Source organism: Coturnix japonica, chromosome 3 (genome assembly GCF_001577835.2).
Source record: "Coturnix japonica isolate 7356 chromosome 3, Coturnix japonica 2.1, whole genome shotgun sequence".
Classification (NCBI taxonomy): Eukaryota; Metazoa; Chordata; class Aves; order Galliformes; family Phasianidae; genus Coturnix; species Coturnix japonica.
In genome coordinates this window covers 45166889-45181919 of record NC_029518.1, presented here as the reverse complement: position 1 = coordinate 45181919, position 15031 = coordinate 45166889, and the positions used below count along the sequence as shown (strand labels likewise).

The following is a 15031-nucleotide window of genomic DNA, read 5'->3' as shown; positions in this document are numbered from 1 at the left end:
TTTTCCTTTCTTGTTTGTTTCTGCAAAGCAGGATCAACAGAAATTGTCTTTGACATCAACACTGTCGAGTGAAGCATCTTGTTCTCTTTCCTCTCCTGAAAGCACTTTCAATTCCCAAGAATCATCATCTTCCTTGACGTCCAAATTGGTTTATTCTGAGAGGCAGTCCCTGCTGGACTTTGTTAACAGCTCTGCCACGGAAGAAAGTGATCAGCCTTTAACCTTCTGTGTGCAGATTCAATCTGATGAGCAGCCAGAAGTAGACTGTGAAGAAACAGCAGAAAGCCAGATCTGCCCTGGTAGTGGACCTGAAAACACTTTCTTAGGTTTGGATACACACTGCTTGACTGTGCCAGATGCAGCAGGACAGATATCACTTGCCAAAGGTGAGCTAACGAGAGCGGAGATTTTGTCTGTAGAACCATACAGTGTGGGAATTCAGGAATTTCCACAACTCCCTTTCTCCTCTCTTTTATCATATTACTGATGAAGAGTTTTAAAGCAGATTTATTTATGTATTTATTTTTTACAAATATTTGGTTTATTGTGCCTTAAATGTTCAACTCACTATTGATTGATAAATACACTTAGAATTTTTCTTAGATTTTATCTACAGGCTAAGATCATAGCCTCTGTACAAAATCCTAATATAGATGTGTTTTTACTAACTTTATTTATTTCAGTGTAGCTGTCATTTACTAATTACAGCTGAATCTAAGTGTTAAGGAAATTTCATGACATGAAGGTTGAATCACAATATATGCGGTGCCACAAAACTGACATCCTGAGCAAAATGCAGTATGTAGGAAGTGGTGAATGTGGGGCTAGGCCAGCTTACCTATAAAAATGTCAACAGTTGTGTTTGCTTCCACTATGTATGCATTATTCATTTAACTGAACTTCAGTGCAGTCCTGAATCAGAAATCCCTTAAAGACTGGATTTTGCTTAAGCATTTGAGTGTCTGCATAGGTATCTTATACTGAAATGTACTGCTAAGCAAAAAAAAAAACCAACGTAGTACAGTAACAAAATTTGGTTGTTGCTAGTGTTAACAAAGCCATAGCAGGGCTATATGTCTTGACTTTTGAACAAAGCTTCTCTCCATACTTTAAGAACATTTGAAATATAAAAGGTATTTCTTGCATACAACATAGTGAAATGAGAAGATGCTTAGTCCTTTACCTGAAGAGGTAACATATAAGGAAAGAATGATGTTCTTGTACACTGGCTCTACCCATGAATCAAAATCTTTGTAAAGAACTGAAGAAAGTATTCTATGGCAGAGAGCAAAATATTGTCTCAGTTCAGTTCAGAACAAAGATGTTTCCAAAAACCTAGACTGAAGAAAATGAAAAGGTGAAAACTAATGGCACTGGGCACAGTGAATTTAGGGTTTTTCTCTGTAGGTGGACAGAAAGCAAGGAGCTGAATCACTTAAATTGTAGAGTAAGGCACATCATTGTCACTCATCCAATTCTTTTACAAGTATCGACAGCTGGCAAACCTTTCTTTTATTGTATGTCTTTCTGATTTTACAAAACAAAGCAATAAACAAAAATAAAAACAAACCACGAAGATACTGAAAATTAATCAAAGTAGAAGCTTTAGACAAAGTAAAAATTAATGTCAGTATTTTTTAATCAGCTTAATAATAGAATAATAGAAAATGAAGCTGCCCTGATAGAAGTTTCTGAGGAAAAATAAAAATAAAAATCAGTAAGAATTAAAACTGAGATTGAGTAAACGTCGTATTTCAGTGTTGTTTAAGAACATAAATGTTTTAGATTATCTGATTTCTGTGTCTTTGCATTAAAAGTAGTGAAAAAAGCTGTGCAATGGTCCCTAAAAAGATTTGTGACAAATACATAGCAAATGTCCTGTAATTTGAATATTAGGGTTAAATCTGACCAATTAATCCCTTTGGAAAATGTTCTTAGAATGGACCGAGAGACACACATCTTATGTGTGTGTCTCAGGTTACATGTGTACAGAGGTACACATGTATTCAGGTGGACTGTTGGATTGTAAGCTATAGAGATTGGGGTGGCTTCCCAATCCCACTGAGAAAGATTCAGTTGTTCCTTTTTGGTATTATAAACTTCAGCCTTTGCTCGGAATATGATACTCTGTTATTGTCAGCGTTTCTACAGTAATGCTCAGGCAAAGGCTTCCTGACATAACTGTAAGGGTGACAGGTACATTTATGGATGCTGACAGATTTAGCATGATGCAACCATAATAATTTAAAGGAGAATTTTATAGGTTTGTATGATGATATAGTAATATTTATCAGTAAAGTAGGATTAAAATGTAAATCAAGGCATATTTTGGTATATTTCTGCCATTTGCAAGATAGTTAAATTGTCCCAGAAATATTCTTGGGAAAAAAAATTCATGCACTGTTCACTGCTAAGCCAGCCCTGATTGCAGAACACATAGGTTTTAACCATGCTGCTAATCTGTGATGGAATTCCAGAAATAGATCATCTTAGTGAGTCAGTCACTATAGAAACTGTGTAACTTCACTAGTTACTATCTGCATGATAACCGTTGTTGAGTAAGATGTATACCATACATTTGTTATTCTTTATCACTCTGCATAGTACAAGATGGAGAATGTCGGTAATCTTTTTTTTTCTTGTAATGGGTGTTGAAATGCTAAAGGAAGTAATTTATAAGGAGGTTACTTAAGATATTTCAATTTGGAATTAAGGTGAAAGAAGGATTAATTAAAGTAGCAATTCAACTCCAAAGGAAATTATCAGAAACAACATAATCTGTGGCTTATACCTCAAAAATTTCCCTCTGCAGCTAGTTGATAAGGACATGCACAAATACTGTGAGATAATTTCAAGTTGGCTATATATCTGTAAAACCTCACTATTTACAGTAACTAGCAAAAACACCATTACTATCCAATGTGGAAGAGGGCATACTTCTTTGATTTGCTAGTGTAGTCCATCTTATTTACTTTTTAGTGCTTCTGAACTTTATGTTGTTGGCAGCTCTTTGTGTTTCAGTGTAATGGGACTAAACCCAGAAGGAGATGGGTACACCTTGCATTGGTGCATGTTCTATAAGTGTCCCATGGACGTACCAGAACAACCCTACAGTCTTTGAACTCTCTGCCCACAGAGCTTTTGCATGTATATACACTTCCTTGTGAGAATAGAAAGTCACCTGTCATGCACTCTGCTTTGCAGCAGCTGTGCTCTGCTTAGAAAAATCCATTGAGGAACTCTTGGCTATAACTGTTTGCAGCCAAAAACCGGGGTTTTTCAAGAACCAAAGAACATTTTTCTTGGCAAAAATCAGACATGGAGGTAGGTGGGAGAACAGTTGTTACTTTGAAAGGAGAAAAAATAGCTATGCCTCTAGTGGGAAGAGCTTATCATGTAAATACAAGTAAAGAACCTGTGGTGATGAAATAGACAAAATTTTCTGAAAGAGGAAAATGGGTGAATCTCTGTAAGGGAAACAAGTTCAGCTAAGTGATTGTAGGTTTTTTTTCCCCTCAATGAGAATTATTTAAGGAGATCTGCTAAGCAACCGTAATGATGAGATGTACTAAATAATATTTTAAAAACTTTCCAGCAGCTCTCAGTGTTATGAATAGTCTCAGACTTCTTGCTTAGCTCTGATTACTGGGGAGAGGTTACGTACCAGAGGGTGGCACGAAAGTATAGAAAAAGAGAATTGTTACAGCCTGTTACACGAACAGTGACAGAATTCAGTGCAGACACAAAGAAGCTGATAAGTAAACAAGAAACCTTAAAGAATACCAACAAGTATGTGACTACGTGCTCTGTGTCCAGAAGCTGTTCTTGCCCCATCTGGGATGGCTAGACACACACTGCAGCCAAACTCCATCTTTTGTGCTTCTTCTGGCAAACACTGGAACAGAAAGTATCAGACCGTGACCCAGCACCACCATCATCATCAAAAACAACGATAACAAAAGGAAGCTGTAGAAATTGAGAGGTCACTGTAAGTCAACAGGAATGTGTGTTCTTATTTATTTGAGTATCTTCCACTGTAGCATTAACATCCTTCTTCCCTGTGGTTCCTGAGGGTTTTATAACCACCGTCACATGATCTTAATGCATCTTGGAAAGAAACTTTTACGGCACTACCTCTTCTATTTCACTTTAGCTCATTCATATTAGTTGGTGAAAGAGATGGTGAGCGCTGATATTTTGGAAATCTGGAGAGCTTGAAAACAATTTGAATTTTTTGTGAGAGGGAGTTTGTTACATAGGAACTGGATGTGGTCAATTCCTTCTTTTCTCAGAACTGACATCCTTTTCCCCTCTTGAGTCTGCCTGTGCCAGTAATAGCCAGAACAGATCTTCTGGTGTGCTTTGGCCTCTTTGTTCCTTCTGCATTAGTTATAGTAAATGCTTTATTGTGGCTGAGTCTATCCAAGAAACACGCCTATATTGAGAGTAACTGTATCTGAATGGATATTTTGCTTCTGACTTAAAAGACTTTAGGAATCACAGTGAAAATTATGCTGTGATGCTTTTCTGACTTTGAAAAAAAGAATTTTTTTTTTTTTTTTGGTGCTGTTTCTAGTTTAGCTGGAGTTCACAAAAACTGAACTCACTGTGTTGCTGTAATCAAAAGCCTTTGACGCTTAGTAGTAATGTAATCTTCCTGTTACTTCTCCCACTCTCTCATGTCTCTTTGTTTTATAGTTCTGCATTAGCCAGTGAGGAGTTTGTCAAGGATTCATCCTTTTAATTCATGTATTTCCTGGTCTGTACCTCTGTCAGAAATGCAATTTCCCTAACATGCCATCATACTCCCTTTGGAAAGACCACTACTAATGTGGAGAATGGATAGGGAGTATGTGGGGGGTGGTAAGGGTATAAATGGGTTATAATGCTTTCATCTTCTCTCTCCAGCCTGGGTCTACATTGTCCCCTTGGTATCAAACGGTTTGTCAGGTTCAAAAACAGGAGAGTTGGCAGTGCCATGAGAAGCTTATAAGCATAGCAAAGACAGGAGGAAAAAACTTTTTTTTTCCTGGGATTAGTGCACAGCTGGAGAGCTATGACATCCCAGTTAGAGAATGTAAGAATAAGTACTTACATTTCTGGGGTTCAGTTTAGAGTTAGTAATATATATTCTGTTGGGGATGATTTTGAATGCAAAATATTCTTTATGCAAATCATTGCCAATTTCTACTTCTTCACCACTGGGAAGCAATCAGCTTGATTTTTCACAGCTGCTGCCTGAAAACTTCTGGATAATTTCACTTTTTTGGGCTTAAATAGTCTTATATCTGAAAGTTTTCAGGCAGGCTCCTGTGTTGCTGTTGCAGGGTGGGGAGTCTCTATACTGTAATTTCTCCCACCTGTGGCAAGTTGACTGACACAGATGCAGAAGCTGAAAGCTGAGGAGGTGTAAACTGATGTGCTGTGCCTCTGGCAACATGCTCTTGTCTGTGGTATCTCCTGTTAGGTAGAGGGAAATTCCAGATAGGTGGCACTGAGCCACAAAGATGTGTTTTACTTCTCTTCAAAAGGAGTTTGTAAGAAGTTCTGGCCAGCCTGAAATATCACTTCATTTTCATTGTCCCAGCATAAACAGTCTCTTTCTCTGCAATGTTAAAATATCTCAGGGCAGGACTTTACTTTTTTGGGGTCACGCCTGTTTCCTTTCCACTTTCCCCACTGTGGAGTTCAACCAAGTTAAGAGAGCTATATGGTACTTCATGAGATTTTCAGAAGTGTTGGGAGAATGAAATAAGTGTTTTAGAGGGCTGATTCTTCCAGTGGCAGCACACAACAGAATTACTTTTTGTTAATGATACCAAGGGAAGGGAAGAGCCTATAACGTATGGTGATGTACTTGTTCTAGTGTATGGCAGTAGAGGTTGAACCTTCCAGCCAATATTCCATTACATTTTGTTGCCATGGGACAGATGGCAGCGGACGGGCAGTCTGACAGAATGATATCTGTCATGGAAATGTGTATGAAGCAAAGGTGTGGAACTGAACTCCTCCATGAGGAAAAAAATCTGACTGCTATTGACATCCTCTGACACTTATTGAATGCTTCTGGAGATAGAACAGTGGATGTGGGCACAGTGAGGCAGTGAGTGGTGTATTTCAGTAGTGGTGATATTAAGGTGAAAGACAAGTCACTTTCCAGACAGCCATTAAAATTTTTATGAGTATGTCTTACTCCTGTTCATTCCTGGCAAAAATGCTAATGGTGGTGGCACTGTCAAAAAAGTAGCTGAGAATCAATCAAATAGCGTAATTGTGCCCTTTGTATCTGTTGTTGTTTCCATGGAAATAAAGAGAAAGCATTACTTTCACAGCAACATAAGTTCTTTCTTAGCAGACTATATATATATCCATCATCATATACCTTATGAGCACAGCAAAGGGGCAGCTCATTTTAATTTGTGAGTCTGACTCAGAAATCTGTTTTTGTTTGAGTGCTATATGCTTTTTGCATGAATTTTCACTTTGTGATGGAAAGCAAATATTTTGTAACAATTCAATAGTAGGTCTAGACAGGCCAGATTTCATAGGAGTCTGAATCACTGACAACTAGAAATACAGGCCAGGTGAATCCCTGAGCTTCTCTTATACTTGCTCATGGGCAGGTCAGCGGTCTGTCTTGAGATACAGAAGGAAATAAGCAATACAGAGTTCTGGACAAATGTGCTGTGAATGTCTGAGTCCAGAGAAAAAGCCCTGAGTCACATTACTTTATTTCTGTTATCCAGCATTAATTTTATTTCATGTGTTTTGTGGGACGGTCCATGGGTAGTGCCTCACTAACTTTCATTAAGAGGCTTGTAAAGAACTGCACTGCACCGTTGTATAAGAAGAAACATGACTTTTTGTTATTTTTAATCACTGATCGTTCTAATGATTTTGTTCATTGATTGCTAGACATAATGCTTCTCTTCCATTGCCCTTCCCCTCCTTAAACAACCCCCCCCCCNCCCCCGAAATCCCCCCATAATATTCACACCATGAAACTGGTACACTCACTAACAGCTTCAAGCCTGCAAAAGATGGGTGTTTGCTTTTTGAACTTAGCTCAGGAGAACTCAGGGCAGTGGAGTTAAAAGTCCATGTATGTGTCAGATAGTCTTGCCTCAGTTTATTGGCAGATGTACTCTCTGTCAATAGCAACAGTATTTTCTTTACAAAAGCACAGTTTTCAGATACTGTTTTGTTATTCTTTACTTGTTGTGGAAGAAGTTTGTTGCTCATCAGTATAAAAGAAGGTGGAAACCAAAGCATTTTATGGCTCATACCTGGTTCCGCTCTGCCTGCAGATTTCACTCACCCCTTTTTCCAGCTGTTTCCTGAAATTCTGTTTGGCTGCTTCACTTTTATCCACTCTTTATCTGAAGAATCCAGTGTTTCCTCTCCCTCTGAAATTACCTGATCAGTCCTTCTGGGAATGGGAGTAGTGGAAGAATAAGTAATAGGAGAGGGGTCTGAGGCTGCAATCTTGTAAAAATTGTGCACAGTGCTGATCATGTGCATGACCAGGGAGTCTTCCACTAGGCTCTTCTTACACCAGCTCCTACTTCTTTTTCTATGCTGAGTGTCCTGTCCTCCTTACTTTTCCCCATAAATGCATAGAAGATATCAGAGTACTTAACACAGAACAAACACGTTTTCTCATGCTTGCTGCTTTGTCACATTTTTAGGGTTAGAATCATGAGTTAGAATCAAAAAATAAAAGGAGCAGTGACTTCGCATTTGTCTAGTCAGTAAATTATTTTCTGTTGTTATGCTCTTTCTTGGATATCTGATAAAGAACAGTTTATATCTGCAAGTGATACCATGTGCAGTCCTAATAGGTGAGGTCTGCAACATGGCTGAGCCAGTGCTGTGCAGGAACTGGCTAATGGAACAAACAGCTGCTTCATCCCGAGTAAGTAGGCAGGAAGCTAGTTATAATTACGAGCCTCATGGCATGAGCCAACAGTTTTTAGGAAATACTACAGCAGTGTATTATGCCTTACTTTCTTTTTTTTTTTTTTTTTTTTCCTATTTCCCTCAGGTTGTTAAATATACAACAGTTCTCCCTTTCCTCTCTCTGCACTATACCAGTGATAGAAGCTATATTTAGTCCTTTTCAAGTTACAGCAGCCTTTTTGCAATCACAAAGTAGTGGAAAAAAAAAAAGGCCAGCAACAGAGTGAAGGCAAATATTTGTAGCATATCATAAACCTTTCTTGTAACCTAAATATTTAGAGAAAAGAGGAATGTAGGAGGATGCTGTACTTTTTAAAACATGGAAAAGATAAGGAGCAGACTCCTTTCTGAGTGTTCTGGAAGCTAGAGAAGTCTTTGCTGCAATAGGAGGGAGCAGAAGGCCATTTTCCTTTTGTTTGCTGACTAAGGACGATTTAGAAAAGTCAATGTTTAACTTTCAATTAAAAGAACAAACATGCTGCCAGTTCAGCTGGCACATGGAAGGCTGCATTTAAGAAGAGCCGCAACCACTGTCTCCAGTGTTACAAACATGAAAATCATCCCAGTGGCTTTTGAGGGACTCACTGGCATCCTGAAAGCACAAATACAGTTACAATTTTCCTTTAGCAAATATTGAGATAGAAAAGACTTCAATGTGCTCTGAGGAAGAAGAAATGGTACAGCCTTTTGCTGAAAATGGCCTTCTGCCAAAAGCCCCAGTCATTGCTTGGCACATTTTGAGCTCCTGATTGTTCATTCTTAAGTTGCCTTATTCTGAAAAAATGTCTTTGCTTCTTTTTTTTTTTTTTAATTTTTATTTTTTAAATCTTATTTTATCCTCTTGAATTCTCAGCTGCTTGCTAACTTTTCCTTTTGTGTCGTATCTGACATGTAAGACAGTGCTGCAGCTTCAGTACCATCAAAGCAATTAAGTGGGGGGTAATTACAGCTTTACTCTGAGGCACCGCAAGCAAATTTTGTGCTGTGCACTGTGAAGCTCGAGATTTAGGCATTATGTGACCCAAGGAGTCTTGCTTTAATCTGTTTCCTAGGGACCTTCTCTTGTACTCTCTGTCATATTTCTATGCTTCAATTCTTTGCTGTATTTTCAGTATTGTCAGGTATTAATACCTGACAATAAGTTGGTACAACAAACAGAATTTGGCCTGTGTATTGCCAGGAAGAAGTGTGCTTAAATGTGTGCAGTATGAAAGGGAAAGATAAATGGGTGTAGATGCTATCAAATTAGCTTGCTATTTAAGTGTAGCATTACTGACAGTCATTCAAAGTGTGTGATATGTTTAGAGCATTAAAGAAACACTTGAACAGCGGAAGCATATGCTCATATCTGTATGGATATGATTGTTAAAAACATTTAGTTTGCTTGTATGTCATTTTCATCTACATAATTACCCTAAAAACTGTCTTTGGTTTTGATTCTAGTGCCATTACTTTTTGACTTGGCTGAGTCTTTCTGATGGCTGTACATAATGTTTCTGTTCTCTGCTGCCATATTCATATTCTAATATACACTTTATTTCTAACTTCACAGATCATGAAAAATGTGATGATGATGAGATGGAGAGACTTTACAAGTCATTAGAACAAGCAAGTCTGTCTCCCATTGGTGATCGTCGGCTGTCAACCAAGAAGGAGCTTAGGAAGTCATTTATCAAACGCAGCAAAAACCCCTCCATTAATGAGAAACTGCACAAAATTCGAATGCTGAACAGCACATTAAAGGTAAGGTTGCAGACTGAGCCAAGGAAAAGCCTGAGAGAAAGAAATTGTTTGGCTGAAACAAGAAACAAGCCCAACTCTAATTACAGATGTACTTTAAGCTGCGGAGAGTTTGTTAGGTTTTTGAAATTGTTTTCTCTTTTATTCAGAATTGTGGTCCATGTTTTGTTGTTAAACTTGATCTGGAAGTAGAGGCAATAGTTCAGAAGGGACCATTTTTGTATAAATTCCAGCCCATTTGGAGAATTTAATAAAGAACATCTCTCTTAGTTAGCTGGGAAACCTGCAAGCTCAGCTGAATGCCCTGAACAACGGAGCCTTAAAAAAGGAAAAGCAGAGAGAGTAGAAAAAGTGCCTTGATGATAAAGGACACAGAAATTACTGTGATCCAGAAAAGTTTTCTTTGTGATTACTGGGGAATGTACAGGATGTGCCAAAGCTTTTGTGAAGACTTCTTGTAACAAATATATTTAATAACGAAAGCTTCCTGCTTTTATGTTGCAAATGCACTGTGGACTGAAGGGGTGGAGGAATTCAGGGGATATTCCATGGAAAGACCAATAAATTTGTCTGAAATATGGGGATTTGTGAAACTGCTCACCCAGTATCATTTTGAATGCCATGGGAATTTGAAACCTGCTTCTGAATGGTACCCAATCAAACAGAAAGCATAACCACGATATTTAAGTTCTAAAGAGAAAGAATGCCAACCAAGGGCTTTGCTAGAAACAGGATTTGATTATCATGTTTTGGGTAGGCTGTATTCAGACATGGTACCCTGAAGAAGTGAATGCAAAAACTTCTCTGATCATTACAATCAGTGATTAGTTGCAAGAAGAGGCTTGGCTCTGGCACCCAGGCTTGTCTTAAACTTTCTGAAAGCATAGCGTAAAAGACAATTTGGAGTACAGCTGTCCTTCATTCTTTTGGACTTCCAGGCTCCCTGTGAGACCTGGTGAAGTTTCTCCTCAGGATAAATGAGTCTCCAATGACATGGTACTATCATATTGTCCTTCTGCATCAACAGTACAGTCGAACTTATTATACAGCAGAAAGGTTAATAAACACACCTATATTATGGTACAGGAAAATAAATATGGAAGCATATATTGAGGTCTTTCCCTAATATGAACCTCCCTAATAAATCTAAGAACTAGTTAATACACAATGGAGTTGTATACTGTGCAGTAATCTATTTTATGTTTGAAGCTGAATGCAAACCTCAAAGCCTTTCTGTCAGACATGAGCAAGGAGAATAGCTTTGCATCAGTTTAACCCAAGAGTATTGTATAAACTGTCATTAGCAGTGCCTATAAACTTAGACTTGTCTAACATTTATATTTAGTATGGAAAAATCATTTTTGAAGCGTTCGTAATGCATAAAATGTATAGTTTTTTTTCTTTCTTCAAGTTAAAGCATTGGAACATTGACAAGACAAATATAGTGCAGACACTTTCTAACAGACACGAACAGAGTTCTATGCATAGCAGCGTTTGCCTGTCTGAAAAGCAAATGCTTGTAGTGGGAATGTGCTATGTTCTTTGCATCAGTAGGATGATGTGCTTATAAAGTCAATTTTATTAACATAAAATGTGAGACATGAGATAATTTGAAATTATCTATTGGAAATTTCAAGATCAGAGAAGTTTTGCATCTGATCCATATTTACAGTGCTTTAGATAGAAACCTATTAGTTTTAAGGAAAAAGACTAATGCATGTTCAGTGTGATTTTAATTTTTTTTTTTTTTTTGACACCATTTTTTTAAAGAACAGATTAACATTCCTGCCATTTTACATCACTAACAAAACATACTTTGGATTGTTAAGAAGAAAAAGAAGCTGTGTGCAAATGGGTCACAATTTTAATGAATGTGGGAAATAGATCTAGTGCTGCAGAAAAATTCCACAGTGTGACTTTTTGCCATCATGTCCATACACTGTTAATACTCCCTTCTCCCTTCTGTTTCCTTATTTACTCTGCAGCTCTTAGGCTACCAGTGTATGACCACACTGATGCCAGAAGCCCTCATACAAGGACTGATCTTGAAGATAGGTCCAATGTAAACCAACAGTTTAATAATTTTTTCTGCATCCAAAGTTATTCAGAGGGGTTAGAATTGTTGACAGTTGATTAGAATAGCAGTGGGATAGAGATGTGACAGCAGCCTATTGCTGCTATCAGGAAGTATTGTGAATGTGTGTGCTGACAAGCTGTTTTGAAGTCAATTGCAGGCACAGTGTCCTCAGGTATGACGAAGCACATGGCAGTAAAGAAGGAGTGTATAAAGAGGATAGAACCAGACTATTTTCAGTGGGTCCCATTACAGGTACAAGGGACAGGATGGACATAAACTGAAGCACAGGAGGTTCTATGTGAACATCAAGGCTTTTTGGGTAACTGAGCACCAGCACAGGTTACCCATATTGATTGTAGACTTTCCATCTCTGGAGCTATTCAAAGGCTGCCTAAATGTGGTTCTGGGCATCTTTCTCTGGGTGGCCCTGCTTGAGTAGGAGTTGGACCAAATGATCTCTGGAGATCTTTGCCAACCTCAACCACTCTGTGATTCTGTGACATCAAGTTTCTTCTCCCTGTATCATGACATAACTGTCCCTGTCTTACAATTGAACCAGTGTCTTCACATTATACAGTCTAAGCTGCTCCTGTCTGGAAGTAGAGACCAGATTTATTAACATCTGGTGACTAATTTATTAGAAACCACACATACCGTAACTACTTATTCGCTACACAACCAGCACACAAATTAATTAATCAACGTTTAACTTTCTCAACTTTTCATTCATAAAGTTTTTCTAAGAATCCTAGAAAAGCAAAACAAACAACAAAAAAACTGCATAAAATCATAATATCCCCTCCAACCAGGAGGAATTTTTGCTGTAGACTTGACTTCAATAACCTTGCTTATAAAAATTAGAAGAAGTTGCCAAGAGAATGGATGGTTGGCCAACTCCTTGTGGTATGGTTCTGTAATGTTTCAAGGGTGATCTTGTTATGGAATATGATCTTGACAGTGTTCATGAGAAATAACCTCTTGTTCTCTTCCTAGTGTAAGGAACATGACTTGGCTACAATTAACCAGTTGTTAGAGGACCCAAAATTGACGGCAATGAAGTACAGAGAATGGAGGAACACAAACATCATGCTAGTTCAAGACATATATCAGCAACAGGAGGTCCAAGATGTGTCTACAGAGAACAGCGAGGAGCAAGAGACAACTCCAATGCCTGTCACTGAAAGTGTGATATGAAGCTATAGATTGACAGTTGATTGCAAGACTTTTTTTCCCCTAAGGGTCTTCACACACAGACACTATAAACTTCTGCATTGTGAGGTGTTTTTTTTGTTTGTTTTTGGTTTTTTTTTGCCAAACTTTCTTCATAAGAAAAACAACCCCTTCTCCAAAACTTACTTTCCTTTTGCAAATTCCTCCAAATTAAAAAAAAAAAGGATACCTGAATCTGGGCTAAGAAGAATATTTTATGAAGCACTGAATAAATGTTTTTCCATATTGGGAGAAGTAACTGGTATATGTGCAATTCCTGGAAGTCACAGTGCTGTATGATATGAACTGTATAGATGTCAGATTCTTAGCATTGTATTAATAATCGAACTTACTGATAAAAGAAGCTACAACAGTGCCAACAGGATTTAGTCTTCTCTCTACATTTTGAACCTGCAAAGTAACTCAAAATTTGTGTATGTATTTTTTTATCTCTACATTCATTCACTTTGACTGCTCTACCAGTTTACACCAAGACAAACTGAGTAGAAATTATGCATAAATTTTTACTACATGCCACTCTCAGGCACCCAGTTTTGTCATGCCGATGTTGTACGACACTGACATTTATTTATGGACAAGACAAAAGTACTGCTGTTCCTCATCAAGAAAAGAAGGTCTCTTTTTGTTTGGTAACATGTAAATCACTCTTCAGTGAGGTAAATAGTACCTCAACATATTTCAACTTTTCTTATGGATTTGGCAGAACTTCCTGGAAGACTACTTGTTCCTTTTAAGGAAGCATGAATATGTAGGATACAAGTTCACTCCAGACTCCTAAATCAAGCACGGTGATCAAGTTTGAAAGCCAGAAGCTAAAAACTTAAATTCCTGATGTGAAAAACATAAAGCATAGCTGCAAATGCATTTGTAAATATATGTCATTTTATGGCTTATATGAATGTGACTATGAAATGTATATATGTTTTATTTATATATTTATAGATGCTGAATTTCCTAATGTTGATAGGATCACATGGACTAGACCCACTTAGAGAGTGCTTGCATGATGACTTGAAATGCCTCTTTGTTCCAGTATGAATCACTGTAAGGCCTCTTGAACTGAGAATACCTTGGTACTTCTACTGTGACCACTTTTTCTGTTTTCAATTTAGCTTTGTGATTCAGATGAAGAAAATCTGTGTATTTTAAGGCAGGTATATAAGTTTTCTAGAAAACTTTGGGGTTTCTTTTTGGATAAACAAGAACGAACACATTAAGAGATTTTGCTACAGGATCATACCAATTTGGAATCACCGCGTCCAATACAGGGTTTTTTTTTGTTGTTGTTGTGGTTGTTTTTTTTGCCTTTCCATAGTCAACATGACTGCAAGTAGGAGGAACTGAGTGCTCAGTTTTGGAAAATCAAGAATTAACCTACCATACCCCAATTAATGCCATTACAATGTACGGTGGGAATCCGCTCTTCTGTTTGCTATCTTGTAAAGATATTGTCATTTGTTTTTAATGGGGTTTATCTTTTAAAGCAAAATATAGCATATTCACCTGTTACTATCAGAGATGTATTTTACTGTTCCTTGATCAAGAAAACAAATGTTAGTGACATTAAATATTTTCCACCTGCTTAGCAATACTTCCAATGTTTGAGAGTGCACTGTTAATGGTCAGCAGGTTTCCTTTGATACAGACATTACTGGAGAAGGGTTGAGCAGATGGTAGCTGGTTGAATGCAGAGCTGCTCTCAGGATGGTATCATTGCCTCAAATAAAAGGTTTTGAGAGTGTAAGGGTCAGGACCAGTGTTGGGATTGGACTTAATAATTGGAGTTAGTTTGATGGTGGGGATAATAAGTTAGATGATACCTAGAAGTGGGTAGCAATGACTAAGTGGGGAATTAGGTAAAAACCTGAGGTTGTTCAAAAGCTAATATTACTAGGAAACCATTGTACAAGTGGTAATTTTATTATTTCAGTTATTCTAAGTGGAAGTTGATGGTAATTGAACACAGTACATGGTGAAATTTGCTTTCTAGTAATCCCACACTAAACGCAAGTCCATTTCACGGTC

The 15031-nt window shown here is 37.7% G+C and overlaps 1 protein-coding gene across 13 annotated transcripts in view; it reads left to right on the top strand.

Annotated features, from left to right (window-relative positions):
* The window catches only part of IPCEF1 (interaction protein for cytohesin exchange factors 1), a 68973-nt gene extending 54223 nt beyond the window's left edge, over positions 1-14750 (top strand). For 9 of the 13 annotated variants that reach the window (XM_015858211.2, XM_015858210.2, XM_015858206.2 and 6 more), the window contains 3 exons: positions 29-386; positions 9512-9702; positions 12770-14750. In XM_015858211.2, the coding sequence (XP_015713697.1) occupies positions 29-386; positions 9512-9702; positions 12770-12970 (750 nt within the window). In that variant the 3' untranslated portion in view covers positions 12971-14750. The remainder of the gene's footprint in view (positions 1-28; positions 387-9511; positions 9703-12769) is intronic. The other 4 variants (XM_015858217.2, XM_015858216.2, XM_015858218.2 and 1 more) reach the window with 3 other exon arrangements.
* The last annotated feature ends 281 nt before the right edge of the window (positions 14751-15031 follow it).